Raw genomic sequence first — 21,742 nt, 5'->3', positions numbered from 1 at the left:
TTTATTTACAAATAACTATAAAAGGCAAAAAATGGACAAAATTGAATATTCCAATTAGCCATAGCTAATTAGGAATATTACATGGAGGGGGACCTCGACGAAATAGGGGATAATATCAAAGATACCACGACAGAACTGTAGCAATAGTTCGAACAACAGTTTCCTTTATCCCTCGGCAGTGTGTAGAAAGATCTGCATGAGTTACAGATACAGATAGCTAGGTTGCAAGCGAGCATGGGCCAGATGAGCGGAGTTCAAGCGAGCCTACCACAAGCGAGTGAGAGTGCGATGCAAGTGGAACGGAATTTGGACCTCAGAGTCATTCCATTGCCAGAAGGAGCATTACACACAGACACAGAGGAAGACCATGCCCAACCTGGAAGGATCAAGGGTGTGGGGGTAAACTTAGCTGTGCTGCCACTTTAGACCCTCCACGCGCTTCATCAAGGGGTCTCGGATGAGCTTCAAATTAGAGAGCAGCGCGCGCTAGCAATGATCAGCGAGGTCAAATTGAACAATGAACAAAGCCTGGCAGTTGCAATTACACAGTCGTGTAAGTCAGGGCCAGAGTTACACATTCCAAAGGATGCAGCAGCTGCGTCAAAGATTAGGAAATTGGTTGCTGCAGTGAGAGAATCGAAAGATGAGATAAGCCGAGTCACTTTTGACTTCCAGATGCAGATATCGGAACTTCAGCAAAAATCACAGTCGACTACTCCGCCAGAGGTCAAGGAGTAGCGTGGCACAGCCATCAAGGAGCATATGTCTACATTGGACACTGCAGTAACAAGTTGCCATCATATTTTTGAAAGCACCATGGAGTTGTGGACCAATTTGCAGGAGGACTCAAACCTGCAAAAGTTTCGTACAGAGATCCAAGAAGCATAGCAGAAGTATGAAGAGGTCAGGACGACTGCACACTTTGGCGCCAATCCAGCGCTTACAGGAAGGGAAGCTGCTACAAGCATGCCGGAATTTCTAAGTCTAACTGTTAGAAACCCTTCATGTACTTTTCTGATTTATTTCTGCCTACTTGTTCTGTTAAATTAACAAGTTATTTACCATGTAAATACTGAAAATAAATACGAGTACATGCTCAACACATTACAGATCATCAAATGAAGGAAACAAAACAAGCACACAAGTGACACCGTTGTTTTTGGATTAATGTCCCCGGAAAAACCCAATGTGGGAAAACCGGTGCAACTATATGAGGGTTTTAATTATTAAGCAATTTCAGAATACAATCTGGGTGCCAATACTGGCTCACCGAACAGAGAAAAATCTTAGCAGTAGTACCTCTCCTTCGAAGACAAATATTCAGTTGAAACCCCGAATGATGATCCCACCAGCTCCCAGCTTTAATCTGTCACACGAAAACCCCAGCGTAAGCCTCTAGGGACTGCGTCAGCCCTTTCTGGCCCAGTGTCACCCTAGCTCGCCCTGCGTCAGCCTCTAGAGGCACTGCGTCAGCCCTTAGAGCCTCTGTGTTACCCACGCTGGCTCTTTGATGCACCGCGCAACTCCTGGCTGCCTCTACGTGAGCCCTAGCTGGCTCTATGTGAACCTCTAGCTGGCTCTACGTCCCTCTCTCCCAGCTTCTACACTGATCCTCCCGGTACTATCTCTGCCTCTCTGCTTCTATATTCACTACCCCTCAGCTACTACTCTGATCACTCTTTCGATTTCCTCAGCAAGCCCTGCCCTAGAAAATCGAAATCTTGATCAACTAGGTGTATTCTCCATGTGACCCTCAAGCCTGTTGACAAATCAACGACCGAGATTATGTCCCTAATCAACAGCTAAGATTAACTCTGGCTTGATCCATGACTTTTGGACCCTTCTAACACAGTTTCAATTCCAAATATTAATTATTTTAATATCTCCCAAATTGTTTAGAATCTGCCCAAACCATTTCTAGGTATTGGAGATCTCATGTGCCTTAACCTCTCCACCAATTTTCGTGGCTAGAGCACATCTAATGCTACCCCAAATCAACAAAGCACAGGTTGAGGAGCTACAACGCAAAGAGTCAGTTCTGAAGGCTCGGCTTCAACCATGGACAGAGGAGGCAAGCCAGATTTCTCTGACTATTCAAGAAAAGCTGAAGGATTTTCAGCAGACCCAAAGGACCATGCGCCTCACGATGGAGGGGCCCACTATGGAAAAGTTGGTCGAAGAGGTGCAGCAGGCTGCAGTACAAAGCATTGCAAATCTTGAAGTTTTGAAGATGGAGTTCAGTGAACTCCGCCAAAAAGTCAAGAAGCGAGCTGAGTGACTCAAGAGTCAATCACCATATTTGTGTTGGGGGCCTGTTAGGATAGGGTCCCTGGGGTCAAGTTTTGTTAGAAAAAGTGAATTTTTGTAATAGATTTTGTAAATAATGTAAAGTCTCCGCAAAATGTGGAAGTGGAGCGTGCAACTAAGTATGATTCAGAGGGGCATTAGACCCTTGTATGGGTAGGTCCTAGGAGGGTTTTGAGACTCACCCATGGGCCGCAGGCCATGGTATTGTAATTGAAAGGATATAAATATTTGAGTCTTAGCGAGTCTAGAGGATATATCTTTTTGTGAAGAACAAGAGTAAGGGCAAGGTGCTAAGGCAGGAAAACTTTAGTTCCTGTACTTAGGCGAAAAGGGAAAGCTCCTGCAGCTGAGTGAGCAAGGTAGAAGGGTATGTAATTTGAACACTGAATCTAATAAACACAGTTTTGGGTTGAATCGAATGCCTCTGTGCCTTGTTCTTTATTTATGCTTAAGTTAAAGTATCTTCGCTTTGTAACTGCTTTTTATGAAGTAATGTGTTTTTACTGTGCGGATCTGTTGGATCTTTAATGTTTAGGCATGATAAGTATAATAAACGGCCTTCGCAAAATTATTAGATAGATCTAATATAGTTAACTCTCGGAGAAGGGTAGATCTGTGCGACGGTAGATCTAGGTCATAAAAGCTTTAGGATGTGCAACTAATTGCGCAGAAGTAGTGAATCTGTATCTTTTATGCATGAAGAGTACAATCCAGTTCGTTTGCGAAGATCTGAATGCCTTTTCGATTGAATTAGAGTAGTTAGCTCCGCAAAAACGGTAGATCTACGCCAAGGCAGATCTGAGTTATAAGGGTTTCAGAATACACATCACACAAGTCTCTGGATGCAGAAACCTGGTTCTAGCATCCCCCAATACTGCTTTGGGTGAAACTGCAGCGTGCGCTACGCAGGTTGTTGCCGAAAGGGCCACCAATGTAGAGTTTTGTTGGTTGGCGCAACTAACTTTGAACCTGGGTCAGGACCCCTTAAGCCAACACTCACCCATATTTTGATTAATACCCATTAATATTTTAATTTACCTAAGTTTGGACTTAGGAACCCCATTAATAATATTAATTATTTTCATAAAATACAATTTGTGCAAAATTTCACCAAACGATTTCTGGGTTCTTTAGAACTCATGTGCCTTAGCATCTCCACCAATTTTCAAGGCTATAGCACATCCGATGCTACCAAAAACTAACACGGCAGCCCTAAATTCTTGCATGTGTGGGAGGTTTACTTGATGTTATAGGCTCTTTTCTCCTTCGCTTCAGTGCCCTTCTTCTTCGCTTGAGTAGGAGGCCTTATAGGCCTAGTTTACTTGCCCAAATGGTGAGATATGTTAACTGTGAGTTTCTGTTGTTATCACCGCAGGCAGCCCTCCCTTTCTCGCACGTGTGACTGCAACTTGCTCTAGAAACAATTCTCGTTCACTTCGATTTGTGTCTCTCCTTCTTTGTTGAACTAGAGGCTCCTTCTTCGTCCTTCGTTCACTCTTTTTCAGTCTTCTACCTTTGCTAATTTCAGAGGTGAGTGAGTTTGATGTTGGAGGAGTGGACAGCCTCTATATATAGAGGTATGCCCCTACTTTAGGCCGACTTGAAGGCCAACTTGCTGACTGTAGGCCGACTTGACTTCTTTGCTTCAGATTGCTTCTTTTCATGGTGCCATTGCTTAGAAGAGACTTGAATTTGCTTGGAGGTATATTCTTTGACTCTAATACATAAGTATACATAGTGTAACATGCCCTTAAGGTCTTCCATAATTTCTTTTGACTCACCTATAGCACTTTAACATGTGCTAGACCTATTTCAATGAACAAGAAACTCATTGACCAATATAATAAAATTAATATTTCTTTTCTTGAATAAATACAAATATCAAGATTCAAAAGTACATTTATGAAGACTGAACCTCGTTACATTTCCTTCAACACTTCTGAAAATGTCGCTCCTGCTCCCGCTCCCCGTTTTCGCTCTCGCTCCCAAGTAACCTTGGGTTTACCTTTCATATATCATTCATTCAATATTCACATTCACAAAAGCATAATATGGCAGCTAGGTCGATAAACCAGATGGGGCTCTCATCCCAAACCATGTGAAGCCTAATTGGGACATCATACCATAAAGATTCCCTTAAGACTATAAGTGGTGCTATCATCCTAGTCAATAAAATTATAACCTGGACAAAAAATTCTACACAAATTCACTGTAAATGTGCAATAAGTAGTTTAAGATATTTTCAAGAGTAAATTTGGAAAACTAAAGTAATTCTATTTAACAAACCATATTAATACCAAAAGCATAATCCATTAGCACGGTAATGACAATAGCAATGCATTAAATAAAGAAAATACTTAATACAGAAAGTAAATTTAACTATACCTGAGATGATTCGACCGTATACCTGCCCATCTTTGCCAAGGAAAAATGCCTGCCACATACAAATGAATTAGGTCCCAGACAAAGTGCATACGCAAAGATTACCTTTCGAAAGATTGATCCACATTCTATCTAATAATTAGACTCTAAAGCATGAGAATAGAATGTAGACGTGAATTACCATTTTAAAATGGCCCGTCAAACGAGCCAGCCAAGTCACTTTTGAAATGAGCCATGTCCATGCATATGAGAAAATGTTAGAATTAGAACTTAGATAGATTCTACTCAAGGTTAGGAGTTGTACTGAGGTAACAACGTCTGCTATAACAGTATTAGGCAGATGAAAATATCCCTCACGCCAACAATACCTCCACTGAACTTTCCACTCCAAATCACAGGTGAAAGAGGCTTGCTTTCCCCGTATAGCACCACAGCAGCGTTGATAATAGTGTCTGCACTTGTATCTCTATACCGCATCCCAGCTATCTCCCAAATTCTTGGAATGTGTCTGCAATCGTGATCCCATGAACATCAAACTAGAAAAGTTTTTCTTGCTATCATATTCAACACATTCCCAAACTTGGATCGTGATCCCATTAACATCAAACTAGTAAAGTTTTTCCTGCTATCATATTCAACACATTCCCAAACTTGGATTCGGAGATCATAAATAATCGCGCTCTCCCCCAACTCCAAAAAAAAAAAAAAATAGTTTGAATAATCGCGGCCCCCCGGCCTCCCTCAAAGAAAAAAGCAGTTAGAATAATCGCCCCCCACACCTCCAACCAAAAAAAGCAGTTTGAATAATCACCCTCCTCCCCCCGCCTCCCAAAAAAGCAGTTTGAATAATCGATGCATGAATGATGGACTTTTCTGTGCAAGAATCTTTAATTAAAGCTCATTGTTAATTTAACCTTTCCTCTATACTTCGATTAAGGTGCTGTCCTACTATATTTGCTGCAAAACTTGCTTCTAGTAAAATGGCAAACCACCAAATTACTTACTCTGACTTCAAAATTTTATCAAATAAACGATCCCATCGCTCCTCTGGAATTTCCGCAAATCTATTCCTGAGCAATAAACATTCAAGTAATAGGAGTTCGTTTTGATTCCAAAATCAGATCCATTCACACAATTGAAACTACAAACAACTCAAATGTGGAATTATCGGTCGAAAATTAGTTTACAGTAGTAAATGTATCATAAGTCTATTCAAATTTAGATGAATTCACATTGTTATTGTATATTAATCTATTCACATTGAGTTGAATTCACATTGTTACATTATTGCATAAATATAAAAGTATTTATTTAGGTAACAAGTTTTCGATTAATGGTGAAAGGGTAAACTGGTAAAACACTCCTTGCGATAGATCAAAACTATTAGCGAACAAAAGAACACCAGTTAAATCTAAAAAACTTTTAGTTAAGAAGTTTTCGATCGATGGTGAAGGGGTATACTGGTAAAGCACTGTTTTAGATCAACGATTCAAAATCTCTGGTATTTTTTGGAATTTTAAAATAAGTTTTTACTTACCTATATAAATTCAGCACTTTGAAATTTCAATCTTGTATTTTTTGGAATTTTAAAATAAGTTTTTATTTACCTATATAGATTCAGCACTTTGAAATTTCAAACTGTGACATATTTGGATTGGTAAAGTTTAAAACTCAAATTTATAATTCCAAAAATTCTACATAAGATTCTAAACAATTTAAAAATATACCAAAAAAAATTTCCAAAATCTAACACAAATAAACTACAACAAAATAAACCAATTAAATGCAAAAAATACACTTATTAAATACAAAAACCCAAAAAATTATAGATTCAGCACCTTGAAATTCAACCTCCTCCATATTTAAATTGTATAAAATTTAGAACTCAAATTTATAATTCCAAAATTTTAAACAATTTAAAAATATCCCAAAAAAATCTTCCAAAACCTACACAAATACACTACAACAAAATAAACCAATTAAATGCAAAAAAAAAAAAAAAAAAAATACACCTATTAAATGCAAAAAGCAAAAACCCAGTAAATTAGCCCACAAAAATCACCAATTAAATGCAGATTGTCCACTCAACTGACATGAGTTTAAAAAACCAATTAAATGCAGATTGTCCACTCAACTGACATGAGTTTAAAAAACCAATTAAATGCAAAAAAAAAAAAAACACACCTATTAAATGCAAAAACCCGGTAAATTAGCCAACAAAAATCACCAATTAAATGCAGATTGTCCACTCAAATGACATGAGTTTAAAAGATCATAGGGTGATCCTAAATTAATTAGCAAAGATCTTTCGCACAAGCCCGTTTCACTTTTATTTTCTTCAAATTAATTATATTATATAAATATAATTATTATTTATGATTATAAATTGGATAATTTTTATTATAACTCAAATCATGGTAAATTCAAATTTTCTTCAAATTAATTATATATAATAATTATTAAGATTATAAATTGGATAATTATTATTATAATTTAAATTATAGTAAATTAAAGCACAGAAAGTTATGAAATAAAGAATTTTTTAACGTAAAAAATTGATTAATTTATGAAAATGGATATATGTGAGGGGATCTGAACTTATAATTTCCAAATAAATAATATATAATCATCTTATTGAGGTACAACCAATAATAAACACATAGTTAAAAAAAAAGGGAGTGACAGGAAATGCAAATATTCAGAGAACCTGAACTTACTTGAGTTCTTCAGCAACATTGGGTGTCAAAGGAACATTCTTCTTTAGCAAGGTCAGAATTTCCAACTCTTCCGTATAGTAAGCTTTATCTCCGGAAGATGTTCTTAAAAGCTGCCTCTCTGGCTCGGCTTATCTTTTAGCTTTATCTCCCGAAGGCGTTCTTGAAAGCTGCCTCTCTGGCTCGCCTTCGCTTTTAGGGTCATTGTATGAAGCACATACCCCAATTCTTCTAATATGCAGAGGCTTCAGAAGCTTTCCAAATACATAATTTGCTGCAAAATGTATCAAATACTTAAAAGGTCAGCTGAAACTGGCATTTAAAATCATCAATTGATGAGATATCACAACCTTTCTCAATGATACGTCCTGTGAAAGAGCTTACCAGTAACCTTTTGAAACAGATGGGCCGATGAAGTCTGTGGCTTTGCATTGTCGAGATAATGAAAATGAACAATCATGTTGGAGAAAGTCAAGCTCATGGCCATAGTTGGAGATTTGGGTTTGTGTTTAGAAATTGAAATAAGAGGGCTTTAGGTTTAAAAAGATTTTGTGCTTCAGCAGTCCTCTGCAACTACAAATTTGATCTCAATTCCACTCTTACTCACAAAATAACCAACAGTACCCAAATTTATAAGCCTGGTGTTCAGTCTTGGTCCAGCTTATTGCTTCTGTCCAATTTGTTTTTGGATAACACAAGTTTGAAAGTAAATACCTTTCATCTGATAATGCTATTGATAAATTCATCTCCGAGCATTGCAAATACCGGCCAGCACACTTTTCTTTCTTTTCCGTCCATATCTCCCAAGCCACTCACAATGAGAAAATGGATATTTTTTTGCCAGTCCATACCACCTCAGCTCCTGGGGAGACATGGTGAGCCCTCGCCAGCTCAAAAACATTATGGAGGTGATGCGCAGATCGTCGTGTCACTTCTTCAGCATTTTTATAAAAACTTCAGCGATGTAAAAGCTGTTCAAGGATGAAGTCAGGTACTCGATTCGATCAAAAGGGATTTCAAAAACCAAAACGAACACATGTAACTTTCACAACTAAAGAACGGATTCTTTTCGATTGATTATGGTCACCCCAAAAGGGGGTGGTTACAAGGATAGGTATCATTTTTATTTTTAAAATTGATTGGTAGAAACTTTTTCAAATTACGCAAGATATTTTTAATTTATATTTAAAAATTTGAAAAATGGAATTTTAATTTGACGGGACAATAATGGTAATGGAAAATAGATATTATTATGTAATAGAGTTGCTTTTAGTGTGATTTTTTGGACTTTTAGATACTGGAAAAATTTGAGTTGAAATCTTGATTTGTTCATGAGAAAAAGTTTTTCGATGTAAATCACATGATAATACATTTGTCGACGCGTTTCGAACCAACGAGTGTGGTTCATCGTCACGACAAGTTGAAGAATCAGATCATGGCTTCATATTTAAATAGGGAGAGCAGATCTTCCAACAGCTAGGTTTGATTGAAAAACGGTTATATTAGATCAAATTGGACAAACCGCTATAATTGACCAAGAAACCACTAGATTTGACCATTCAAATTGTTTAATTATAATAATATTGTTATGCTAAAACAAATATTATTATAATACTTATCATGTGTTATCATAAGTAAAAAGTTAACCAGATTTGAGATAACAATACTACATCTAGGGAATATTTACAAAATCTGCTCTCCCTATTTAATATGTAGCCATGATGTGATTCTTCAACTTGTCCTAACGATGAACTACACTCGTTGGTTCCAAACGCATCGACAAATGTATTATCATGTGATTTACACCGAAATTTTTTTTCTCATAAACTTGATATGGATCACATAAGCCTCAATTCAACATCTTGATTTGTGTTATTTAAAGTGGTTTTTTGATTATATATATGGATTCAACACCCTGACAAACCCTAAGGCACTTCGATTGTGGAGGGGATACCCATCAAACTTGTGATTTCAATAAATTCTTGCTGGATTTTAGAGAAATTAAATCGGAAAAACCCACTGGAAAAACTTCCAAAAAGTCTCACTAAAGACAACTCGATTATTATGTAATGGAGTTGTTTTTAGTGCGCTTTTTTGGACTTTCCGATACTGGAATCTGACCGAAAAAATTGAGTTGAAATTTTGATTTGTGTTATTTAAACTCGTTTTTTATTATATATATGGATTCAACACCCTGATAAACCCTTAGGGCACTTCGATTGTGTAGGGGCTACCCATCAAATTTGTGATTTCAATAAATTCTTGCCGGATTTTAGAGAAATTAGATCGGAAAACCCTACTGGAAAAGCTTCCAAAAAGTCTCACTAAAGACAACTCGTTATTAAATGGAGTTGCCATAAGTGTGACTTTTTGAACTTTCCCTGCCAGAATCCAGGGGAAAATTTTGACTCGTTATTAAATGGAGTTGCCATAAGTGTGACTTTTTGAACTTTCCCTGCCAGAATCCAGGGGAAAATTTTGAGGTGAAATTTTGATTTGTGTTATTTAAACTAGTTTTTTTCACTCTATATATGGATTAACACCTTAAAAACTATTAGTTCGGTAAAAAAATAAAAAATAAATAATTAGACAAAAATATATATATAGATATATATATTTTAAATTTGAAAAACGGAATTTAATTTTCTCCTCCACAATATGTTGTATTGTAATTGAAAATAGATATTATTATGTCACTACTTGAGTGATATATGATCTGTTTTTTTTCAGTAGTTTAATTTGTACAACAAAAAAATCTCACTCTGCAAAGTGAACTTTAGGTTTGATTATTTCATCGGGCTGACATTGGCACTGAGACATCAGCGTCGTCGCATTATGTTGGATTTATTGTATTGTTAACATCACCAGGTGCGCAAGGATCTGGCAGATTTTCTGTAACTAATAGCCACGGTAAAATAGCATGTTAAGTGCAATAAACGTACGTTCAATCGTTTAAATAAGTAACCAGATTCACAATCATAGGGCAATGGTCGTGCTCTCTCTTATGTGCATCTAGATCTACGTGCTAACTACTCATTAATTCCATGCCATTAATTTTATGGTTGCAGAGATCATGGAGTACCTACCAGACAAAATATGGGTGCATTGGATAGAAGAACAATGCCAAACTAGTTGTCATCTTTCATAATGTAAGAGGTCACTGTGACAAATTCAATTATTGCAGCAACTAGAAATCATCTTCCCTCATGTAAGAGGTTACGGGGAAATTTGAATTATTGCAGCGATTAGAAGTTACTCTTCTAACTATAAATTAAATAAGAGTCTATTTGCCCACAAAAGGTTACTCCAAAAATGACTGGCTCTGGTTGACAGGGAGATTTTTCAAAAAAATCTCTGCATGGGAATTCAAGAGTCTATCCTTGGCGGGCACGGTCACACTTTCTCAAGCTGTTTTAATGCAGATGGCGGTCTACTGGGCTCATCTATTCTTCCTTCCGGTAAGCATAATCCAAAAGATGACCTCGATCACGGCAAACTTCATTTGGGGAGGAAGTTCTGATCAGAGGAAGTTTCACCTATCTAAAATGGACAGAATTTCATTACCAAAGAATTTGGGGGATTGGGGACTAAAGGACTTGAAAATTTTTGGCAAGGCACTTTTGTGCAAATCGCTCTGGAGAGGGATTTTCAGGGACGGGCCATGGAGTGAGACTATTAAACAGAAATATTTGAAAGGTAAATGCCTGGAGTTCTGGTATAGAAATGATGCAATTGGAATAAAAAAAGGATCGGCTATTTGGCTTAGCTTCAGGAAAGTTGAGAAATTCTTCTTGTCAAAACTAAGATGGAGGATCCACTCTGGAAATAGACTCATCATTGGTCTTGATCCTATCGCTTGTAGTTGCGGCTTCTATCTTCCAGAAGATCTTATATTTGTCCTACACAGAATCGATGTTTTCACTTGGGACAAACTCATCTCGGATTGGTTAGGTATTATTCCCATTTGGAAGGATGCTAATGACATTGGTCTGCCGGCTGAACTCTCTTCTACTTGGAATGCGGTCAAAGCTTCCCTATAGGCAAGCAGGATTATTCGTGGGGGTCTAAATGACCACCTAATTTGGTCCATGTCAAATACTCCTGCGCCAGCCAGTGTTAAAGACATCTACTCCGATATCATCTGCTCAAAAGCTTCAAGCTCTGCCTTTATTTTCCCGATGGCTTTATGGAAAACAGGATGCCCTCCTAGAATGATCTTTTTTGCATGGCTGGTATTCAACAATAGAAACCTGACATGGGATAATCTGAGGAAGAGAAATTGGCATGGACCTAGTAGGTGTTCGATGTGGGAGTCAGAAGAGGAGACTAATCTTCACATGTTTTTTCATTGCAACTCCACACAGGAAATCTAGTATGAGCTTGCCATTTTATTTGATTTTCCTCTTAATGTCTTTGATTCTGTTCATGCAGCCTTTCAATGGTGGAGTACTCAATGCGAGTCAAGGCGCCCTCTTCTTATTATCATGATCTGGTGTGCTTGGAGGTGGCAGAACCATAAAATCTTTAGAGATTCCAAGGCTCCCTATAAGTCCATTTTGCACTGTATCAGCTCTTTTTTTTACTTTGTTTCAAGCAAATAGGCCTAAATCTTCGGGCTAAGCCTGTCTTTGCTCTGTTCTTATGATTATAATGATAAGCATATGTACCCATGAGTTTTGTCCCTTTTCATCTAGATTCATCTGCGCTTTTATTTCTACAGTCTTCATATTAAGCTATGTTATATGTCATCCATCCTATATGCTTCTTCTCAATGATGTCTTGATTTGGAGCTGCTCAAGTCATCCTTTTGTATCCAATCATGGTTTTTTATATTGACTTAATATAATCTATGATGCTTTTTCTTCTGAAAAAAAAAAAATTCACCAATTAAATTTTGCAGAAAATAAAGTGGAAACTGAGAAAATACTGGCCCACACACACAATAAATTTGACATAGTTATTTTTGGACAAAAGTCCCAGGAAAAAACCCAACTTGGTAAAATCGGTGTAGTAGCTGAGGGTTTTTATTATTAAGCAACTGTGAGAAATTCTTAATACAACTGGATGCCGAAATTTGGCAATCCTACATAGAAAAAAACTGGTAGAAATCTAGTGAGGAATTTTCCTCACCCCACAAGCAATCCAGCATTGAACACTGACCTTTGAAATCCCTCCATGAATTGCCTTGCGTCATCCTCTGCGCAGGCACAAATTCATGTTACCTAGATCTCACACTGAGTTTCCTCTTCAACCTGCTACTGACTCTGGAAATTTTTAACCTAGCCTCTGTGAATTTTCCTACCTCCGAAACTATGAAATGACTTCCCGAATCTGCAAATCGAACTACCTCTAAGAGGCTTCTGTGCAGCTCTTGCGGAGCCTCTCTTTGGCTATCTCTGCCTCTCTATAATGTACTCTTCGAAACTGGAAAATCTTCCTCTAAATCACTATCCCTGCCCCTCTCTATCTTTTTGTTGTAGCGGCTACAACCACCATCCAAAATTTTTCCTTAGCTTCATTTTGGAGCCTCCCTACCAACCATCCTTAGCAGCATGTCTTGCCCTATCAAGTACATAGGCTTCAGCTGATTTTCAGTGGCTTTCCAGCCTGTGCATGTCAGTTTGCTTCACTCCCTTCACATGCTGCCATTCCGGCCATAGACTATTTGTTGGCTGATAAACTACCCAAAAAAATTGTGCAATTATGGAGGGGAACCAACGTTCCCTCTAGAAATTGCGCAAATCTGTTGGGCAGCTTGCAGAGCTCCAAAATTGCGCAAAACAGTCAGAGAAGTTTCCCATAGAAAACTGCGCAATCTGACCTGACACTCGGCCTCAACCTAGAAATTGCGCAATTCTGAGAGGTAGTGACTTGCTAACCCCAGAAATTGCGCAATCCCTCAGGGATAGCCAGCCCAACTTAGCCCAGAAACTGCGCAAATTTTCCTTCCAGGCTTGCAAGTTGTTGCATGTGCCTTCAGTTTGACATGTTCCCTTCGGGACCCAGCAAACCTGAATTGCATGCATGGGTTGCTTTTCTCGAAATAGCAAAAAGCAACATGCAAAAAGGCGTCCCTAGATTTCAGGGATCTATTTTTAGCAATTGGAGTTTACATGCAAAGATCGTTTCAGAAACTACTCTCCAAGTGTCGCTTTTTCCTAGATTTGTGGCATGCGCGTCATGAACCTCAAACTTATTTATTTGACTCTACAAAGCTCATTCTTCATATCGATCTTGGAGCTCTGACATCCCATAGCACATCTAGGAGTCTTAGACACATTCAGCTCAATTATTTCCAGGTAAGTCTGCTTTACATGTCTTTTGCAACATTTATGTTATTTTTTGTGTTTTGCCTTGTGTGAGTGTTGTATGCTTGATTTCTATGAACGTTTTTTGTCGTTTGCATCCATGTTAGCCTATACAAGCACCGCTTCAGTTTTCATTTGCATCTCATTGTTGTCGCATGCATGATACTGTTTTGCACCGACAGTCACCGATGTGGTGACCCATTTCACACGCATGCATGTTTTCTCGTTTTTGGAATATTGCATTCATTGTTTGCATGCATGGTCATTCACTCTTGCTTACATTTAGTTTCGCCATGCATTCGAAGCTTCACATGTTATCAGTCGCCCATCGATAGGTCTGGACAACCTTGGCCCGGGCCTTGCCTTGCCCAGACAACATTGAGCATTTCTGAGAGGGAAGGCTCTGCCTTCCTCCCGGAAAATGCGCAAAACTGGCCAGACACTATCCTCCAACCTTGCTCTGCACAATTCTAAGAGGCAGTGCTCTGTTGGCCTAGAAAATTGCGCAATGCAGTCCCTGGGCTTGCATGCCTTGTTGACAGAAATTGTTCATTATGCAATATCAACCCCTAGCAAGTCAGTCTGGATTGTGCATTGCGCAATTCCAACAGTCAACCAGCGTCTCGACAGTTCAGACTGCCTTTTGCGCAGTTCCAGCAGTCAATCTCCCGACCTCCCGGTGAAAATTGTGCAATCCTTGCCATCAGTCTCCCGAGTATGTTGCATGTCAGTCCTCAAGTTTGCTTTGGTTTTCAACTAACAGATTGCTTGCCATGAATGTCGCCATGTCTCTAGGTATAGCAGGTGTTCGTCCGTCTCTCAGCAGTTCAGGTTCAATGGCCTCCAAGAGAGAAGGGTCAAAGGACACTAATGGAAGCACAACTGAAGATGCAGTTGAGCAAGTGTCTATGAGTTTGCCAATTTACGAAGACACCAAGTTGCTTGTAGATAAAGACATCAAACTGAAATAGCAGAACATCAATGACACATTCTCAGGCACATTTGGGGAAGATCTTGAAGACCGTAGGGTCTATGTGAATATTCACAAGTCTAGCTTGTACCAGATTTCATGCAGGTATCCTGCGTTTCCATGCACAGACATGATACATTGGATCGTCTCGCACACTAATCCCGAGATGATGGTGGTAAGTAGTGTCAATGGGATAGAGATTTCTACCTTCAGGGCATAGGACTATCAGCATATGTACCGTACCACTTACCGCAATCGATGATCATAATGGAAACACCCTTCAGCAGACCCAGCAGCAGTGCAAACTCCAGGGATATCTTGAAGTGTTGGGTGAAGGAGCCAACCAATTTCAGGATGACACCCAATTAGGTTTACAAGACGAAGATACTACGAAAGGCATATCAGTACTTGGTCATCTTTTCATGCCGCTTGTACGACCAAGAGAGCACAGAGACCTTCCCGCAGAGTTGGGTGATCGCGTTGGACCAACTGGCCAGTGAAGGCAAACCATGCAACTGGTCCAACATGTTGGCTCACAGGCTGAAGGAACAGGTGACAGGAGCCCAGCAGCTGCCCAAAGGTCAGCAAGCAGAGATATACATGTCCGCATACATTTTGGATGCAATCTGTGCCCGTCACAGCTCCCAAGCTTGAGTTGGGCATGGATATCAGCGAAAACCTATGTACACACTCACTACAGATTGTTTTCTGAATTTAGCTTCCGCAGAGTCATCACACATTTGTCAGACCATTTTGTCACCCCGGTGTACAAGATTATATTTGAGCAGGATTAACCTTGCATGTCGAAAGCAACAATGGAGGCATTGATCAACATAATGGATTGGTATGCCTCACCTCTTGACACCTTCATACGGATGTACAACTTGAAGAAGTCTTTGCATGTTTTACCGAAGTTTGCCATGGAAAAGCTCGTCATGCAAGAAGTGTCGTACCACATTTCGACAAGACTGTCAGCTAGACTGCATCAGAAGAAGAAGGCACCCTGACCCACTCTTCCGTTGTGGATCGAGTTGTATGAGATACAGAATCTCAAGCATGTTGATGCCGAGACAGAAGAGTTCAAAAGATTTACTTTCGGCCCCATAAGCTTCAATCCGTACGACTTGCATTGATTTGTAAAGGACCACTATGCGAGAGTGCAATTTCCTTGGATCCACAGGGTGTGTCATTGAGCTGAGGAAGACCCATGGAGATATTTTCACAACTTCTCCAGGCTCAATGAACCGATCCACATAGTTGTGGAATGGTAAGCGAAGTAGTGCAAAGTAGCATCTAGAAGAGCACCATCATCAGCAATAGTAGGGGGTAACATACCTGCGCATGACAAAGGAAAGAGAAATATTGTTGACAGCGCAGAAACAGAACAAAGCTACAAGTTCAAAGCAGACCCACTTGTGGAGAAAGCAACTTTGGAGATAGAGGCGAAGAGGCAACAACGCGACAGGAGGAATGCGTAAAGGCAGAGAGATAAACAGAGGATGGAGGAAACAGTGAAGGAGTTGCAAGAGTTGAAGCAACAACTCCGGGAAGAACAAGAGTTGCGTAGACAGGAGAAGGAAGCGCAACAAGATTGAGACAGCAGGAGGTGCAACATGCACGGATTGATAAAATTGCACCCATACAGGTTGTAGACTCATCCGAGCAGCTGGCACAAAGTAGACAGGGTGAGCAGTCACAGGAGCAGGACTTCGCTCAAGAGATTGAACAGATACTTGAGAAGATGGATACGGAGATGGAGCAGCCAAAGTCAGAGCATGATATTTACCTCATGCCTTACAACCAAGAGGTCAACGCACTGGCTTCACCAGATCCGAAAGCAGAGCAAGTCCTGAGCGACCAAGGAGATATTGAGATCCTTGAAGACAATCTGGAAGCATAGATGCACAACATATCATTCGACGCGTCATAACATAGAGTTGTGCAATCACACAAAGTGACTACTCTGGATGTCCACACATCTCTTGCATAGTTTGAATAATGAGCGATCGTATCTGATGTATGCAAGAATCTAGCAGCATTGGCCGATGCTACCAAAGCATATGTCGAAGCCACTAGCTCAAGTGTTCGCTTCTTGATAGCAGAGAATGAGCGAATGGCTAAGGAGTTGCAAACAGACAAGCAGGGAGGAAAACAGGTTACAACATCCACTAGAGCAGAGTTGAAGAAGGCGATACTAGATGAAGTATTGTCCCTTGAGGCAGTCATGGAGATGTTGTGTTCCAGATTGGGTACCATGCATAAGGCAGCTGTCCATCTCAACGGTTGGCAGTAGCAATGTGCTAGGAGAGCATGCACCTTGTCAAATCTGCATACTATTGTCAACTGCATGCAAACATGGACAACGAGATACAAGGGAGCCCCATTACACTTGCCCATGTTGATGAAGCCCAAGGCGGTAGAGTTGAAGGCACGCATCCGGAATCAGATCTGGAACTATGAGGAACTCCCGCAGCTCATCACATGTTTGTAGGCTTCACATGCACGAGTGTTCAAAAGCATGGATGTTGTTGTGCGTGTGCATGCAATCCCATCTATTGGGACACTCACCGAGGAAAACACAAAGAATCAAGTCTGACTGGAGCTGGACACATACTTTGAGGAGTTGATGTGCATAGCCACCAGTGCAGACTTGGCAATCAGTGCAGATGTTATGCATCAGTATGTCGTTGGTACGTCCACACTCAAGACGATGATGCACATATTATCAGATGAGTTGGACAAAAGAGCCAAATCAGTGTACCCAGATGCAACAGAGGCAAGAGTTCATTTCCAGAAAGATGTCACCACAGAGTACACGGACACCATCACGGACTACCAAGCTTGGCATCAATCCGCCACCATCAACCATCACAAGGATGTTAAAGAGTTGGTCTTCTCATAGTTGTTCGAGTCTTAGTGATGCCTTGCATGGCTTGCTCAAGCCTATTTTGTCTCACATGGGTACATGTGCAGATTGCATGTAACATCTTGTAAATTGAAAGTCCAAGTGTCGACAGTTGAATGTAACAATCATAGAGTAGTTGAAGAGTCATGAGGGTAGGTGAATAGTCACAAAGGGGAATGCCAAGGGTCACCCCACACTTTGTTATTTATAGAACATCATAACTCATTGTAGAGGCTTTTGGGTAGCCAAGATTTCGGTAGGAGTATCTTAGAGAAATCTTGGAGTGTATTGTAACAAGCCTTGACTTCTCCACAGTTCAGAGCTAGTACATCTCTTTGGAGGAGCAAGCGGCAGTGACTGTAACATTCTGCTGTTGGAACTAGTGGTTGGTCATGGTTGTATTGTATGATTGGATCTTTCACTCTTAATATAACAGAGCCATCATGTTTCATGCATATGTTGTTATTGCATTTCAGTTATCTTGGTTACTCTAATGACATATGTATCTGTTTGCTTACGTGTGGTGCAGGTAAATTCTCAATGCAAACAAAAACAATTCCTCTAGCCCGAGAGAGCGGGTCTAGCCATAAACAAAAAATATATGGAAAATCGCCTTAAGCTAGAATCAAATAAGAGGGTCAAACTCTTAGAACGCTATTCCGCTTGGTGATGATCCTGCTTCCTTACTCGAACTATCTTTTGTTTCCTTCCTTCGAATCCCTGAAACAAGCAAACAAAAAACAACAAAAAACGTGATAGCATACAATATTGTATTCAACCTACTTAACAGGTTAAGGAACATTAACCCATAAAGATGTAAGGTAACACTTCATGTAGGAAATCAATCAATAGTTGTATTCATATAAATTCAGAAAGAGATTACAACCAATGCCTTGATGTTGCTGGTCTCCTCCAACGTATGATGAGTCCCAAGGAAAATTTTAAGGATGGAAAATTTTCTTGAAGTTTAAAAACATTGGCGAATCTCACTAATCCCTAATATGCAAACTATAAAATGTGTATTGATATATTTGTGAAATTATTCAAATCTATAGTGATTTTATATATAGTCTCTACATAATGTTGGCGATTTTTAAGGTAAAATAATTTTATATTCTAAAATTTGGGCGAATCATATTTTATAAAAATTGTTAATTGGCGAATCTTTTTTTGGAAAAATCAATGAAAATTAGCCCACTGGGCGAACATTAGCCCCTAAAATTTTCCATTACGTATCTGGGTTCCCACTCTTCTGCTATCATCTCATGGATAGCCCCAACAATGGAAGTTTTAAGGCCTCTTCCCTTTAGTCTCAAACCAAACCAAAACACACTATTATCCCTCAAACATACACTAGAAAGCTACATGCTATAGATATCTTGTTGACCATTCAAACTCACTCCAAAACTAGTTTAGCTTGGGAAAAGAGAGGTTTATATAGCTTGGACGGAGGGGAGATGGTTCCTCTCATCATGGGAGAAGGCCTTATCTCTTGGGATTGTTCCATCCTAATAGGGGAAATGAGCCCAAACTGACTTTCTCGGCTCCATCCAACCCAACCATCTACCAGACTTCTGTTACGAAGCTTCTAGACCTAGAAGCTTCGTCTCCATATTTAAAAAAATTTCCAAAAGAGGATTGGAGTGACTGGAAAAGGACTCAGTTGCTCCATACGTCGCTAGTGCTAGTTTTAATCTCTGCAAATCGGTGTGAGGAGGAAACTAGTTAGTAGCACCAGTCTTGTAAACTGAGTTAAAAGGAAAATTCTTGGGAAATGATGCAAAGGGGAATTATTCTGCTCGTGAAAAGGGACATACTGGGAGTTTCTTCATGATGGGAAAGCATGTAGGGTTCACTGTAGAGGTCCTCCAGGATTGTGGACGGGGAATACAGGAAAAAATGATGTGTAACATTACGCATGTATGTATAAACTCTTTATGTATTTGTATGTATGAATCTTACTGAGATGTGTTGTTGGTTTAACCATCACTTTGGATTGTTGATTCACTTGCTTCAAGTTTGTGATGCATCTTTGCTCGTTTGTTCCCTTCCAAGCCACGTGTTTCCACTAGTTTCCAAGGGGTGCACTCACCCCACTTTTTGTGTGTTAGAACCATTCACGCACCTTCCTTGGTTTGTTGCGCATGTCACACCCTTGCTACCAACAAGGATATCTTACTTACCTCTGCACGCAACCGCGGTCAAGGCAATACCATACGACCCACTGCTAGGACTCCTACATTAAACAATCTGAGGTCTAGTTGGCACTTCTTACCAGGGAGATCCCCTGATAGGTTGGTGGGTCCAATACCCTTAACATTTTTGGCACTAGAAGGAGGGCTAGATGACAAGTTGTGTCCTCTCATCCTGTTTTGAATCTTCACACATCTGTCATGGATACTGTCAAGCTCGTCCCTTCGCAATGTTTTTCACATGCTGAATCTCTCGACAACATGAGGAATTTTTTTGATTTCTTATCGAAATTCAAGTATGATGGTGAAGGCGAAGTGGCTTGGCCTGCGTACTTACAAGACTTTTATGCATTTCTCGATGATGTAATTGACTTCTCTGATGAAGAGGCCAACTTGTTGCTTGCACAAACACTTCGCGAATCCCCAAAATGATGGTGTTGCAGTCTACCATCCAAAAACGTGCACTCACTTGAGCAGTTCTGTTATCTCATGGAATCTACTTTCCATCATTTTGATCTAGAACCTCTTGACCAAAAACTATTAAAACAATGAAAGAATCAGCAAGAATCACCAAAGGATTTTTGGGACCGCTTCCGTATATTGCAGTTTGAAGCTCCGAAAAGTCAAATGAAATTCCAGTATCTCATGGACAGATTTGAATATTGCCTTACCAAATCTGTCAATCCCAAGAAGAAGTTGAAGTTCAAACCCCGCTCAGCATACTTCGGTGATGGAGCTACACAATCACATACGGACACAGTCGCTGTCACAAGTGACTGTCCACCATCCTCTCATCAAACAACTCCACCACCGCAAAGTGATGTGGGAGAACATGCACACACGTCCGTTCAACTGTCACATCCTCCCAACATCACTTCTCTCAATTTTTCGCGCAAACTTGTTTGTGAAGCCCATGAGTTGTCCCATGCATGCCTTACCTCAACCTCTGTCTTTGTGTTCCGTTGATCCTCTGGATTGCATTGTCTTGTGTTATTCCATTCCTAACTCTACACATGTTGTGAACGAGGATCAAACTATCGACAGAGTTGGTGTCACACAACCAACATGCGCTGTCATTCATGAAGAGTATGACTGGGAGTCTAAATAGCAACCCGTGACTAAGGATGATTCCCTTCTGTCCACGCCTCCTCCGTGTTTCCCTGACATCTTTGGTGATTTTGCCATCCTTGATTTCACATGTGTATCTCCGTTTACTGATGCACCCATTGTTGATCATTCACAGAAAACACTGGATGTCAGTCCATTGTCCGACAACGGAGAGGACAAACCATTCTTTGAAAATCTACTTGATTTTTCTTCTACCTTTTCCTGAAACACAGAGGGTGAATTTTTCCGCTTCTCATCTACCCCTTTGTTTGATTCATCAGATCATGAGGATGCCAATGAAATCATTGATTTTGTTGATCATAGTTGTCCTGATTTATTTACCCCTGTATTCGATCACGATGATGATTATATCATAGTTGATTTTTCAAAGCCACCTGTTTATGATGATCTATCTATCGACGAAGTTGAAACCTCGCAAACTGTCGAGGCACTTCAGCTTGAGCTGATGGTTATGTCAGGTCCTCGCTATCCTGAGGTTGGTTTCACTTTCGATCAGGAAATTGTTGAAATACCTGAGGCTCCTCATCACTCATCCGTATGCATTGAAGACCAATCTCACACACAGATTATGCTTACTCCACTCAGACTACGCAATCCCATCACTCATGCATTGGACGAATCTTACACAACAAGCACACATGCACGATGCAAGTTGTATTTGTTTCCTTTTTTTGCTTGCATGTCACAATCAAGAGTATGCGTATGCTTAACATCTACATGCAGTGTCACACAACACCATGGTAAGTCCATGGATTACATGTCATGCACTTACACTCACTTATGTTCTGTGGACGCATTTAAACTCGGAGTGTGTGTGTCTTCATTTTTATATCTTT

At 39.9% G+C, this 21,742-nt stretch overlaps 1 protein-coding gene across 1 annotated transcript in view; it reads right to left on the bottom strand.

The window, feature by feature from the left end:
* The window catches only part of LOC149243058 (uncharacterized), a 50,958-nt gene extending 42,623 nt beyond the window's left edge, over positions 1–8,335 (bottom strand). The window contains exons 1-6 of the mRNA XM_089367756.1: positions 7,788–8,335; positions 7,407–7,677; positions 5,694–5,759; positions 5,058–5,197; positions 4,871–4,908; positions 4,693–4,741 (exon numbers count right to left, since the gene is read on the bottom strand). Coding sequence (XP_089223882.1) covers positions 4,693–4,741; positions 4,871–4,908; positions 5,058–5,166 — 196 coding nt within the window. The 5' untranslated portion in view covers positions 5,167–5,197; positions 5,694–5,759; positions 7,407–7,677; positions 7,788–8,335. The remainder of the gene's footprint in view (positions 1–4,692; positions 4,742–4,870; positions 4,909–5,057; positions 5,198–5,693; positions 5,760–7,406; positions 7,678–7,787) is intronic.
* Positions 8,336–21,742: the final 13,407 nt, after the last annotated feature.

The sequence above is a fragment of the Pinus tabuliformis genome, chromosome 8, assembly GCF_031772625.1.
Source record: "Pinus tabuliformis cultivar Carrire ecotype Pingquan chromosome 8, CPIR1, whole genome shotgun sequence".
Classification (NCBI taxonomy): Eukaryota; Viridiplantae; Streptophyta; class Pinopsida; order Pinales; family Pinaceae; genus Pinus; species Pinus tabuliformis.
Note: the sequence above shows the minus strand (reverse complement) of the source record. Positions and strands in the feature narration are given on the sequence as shown.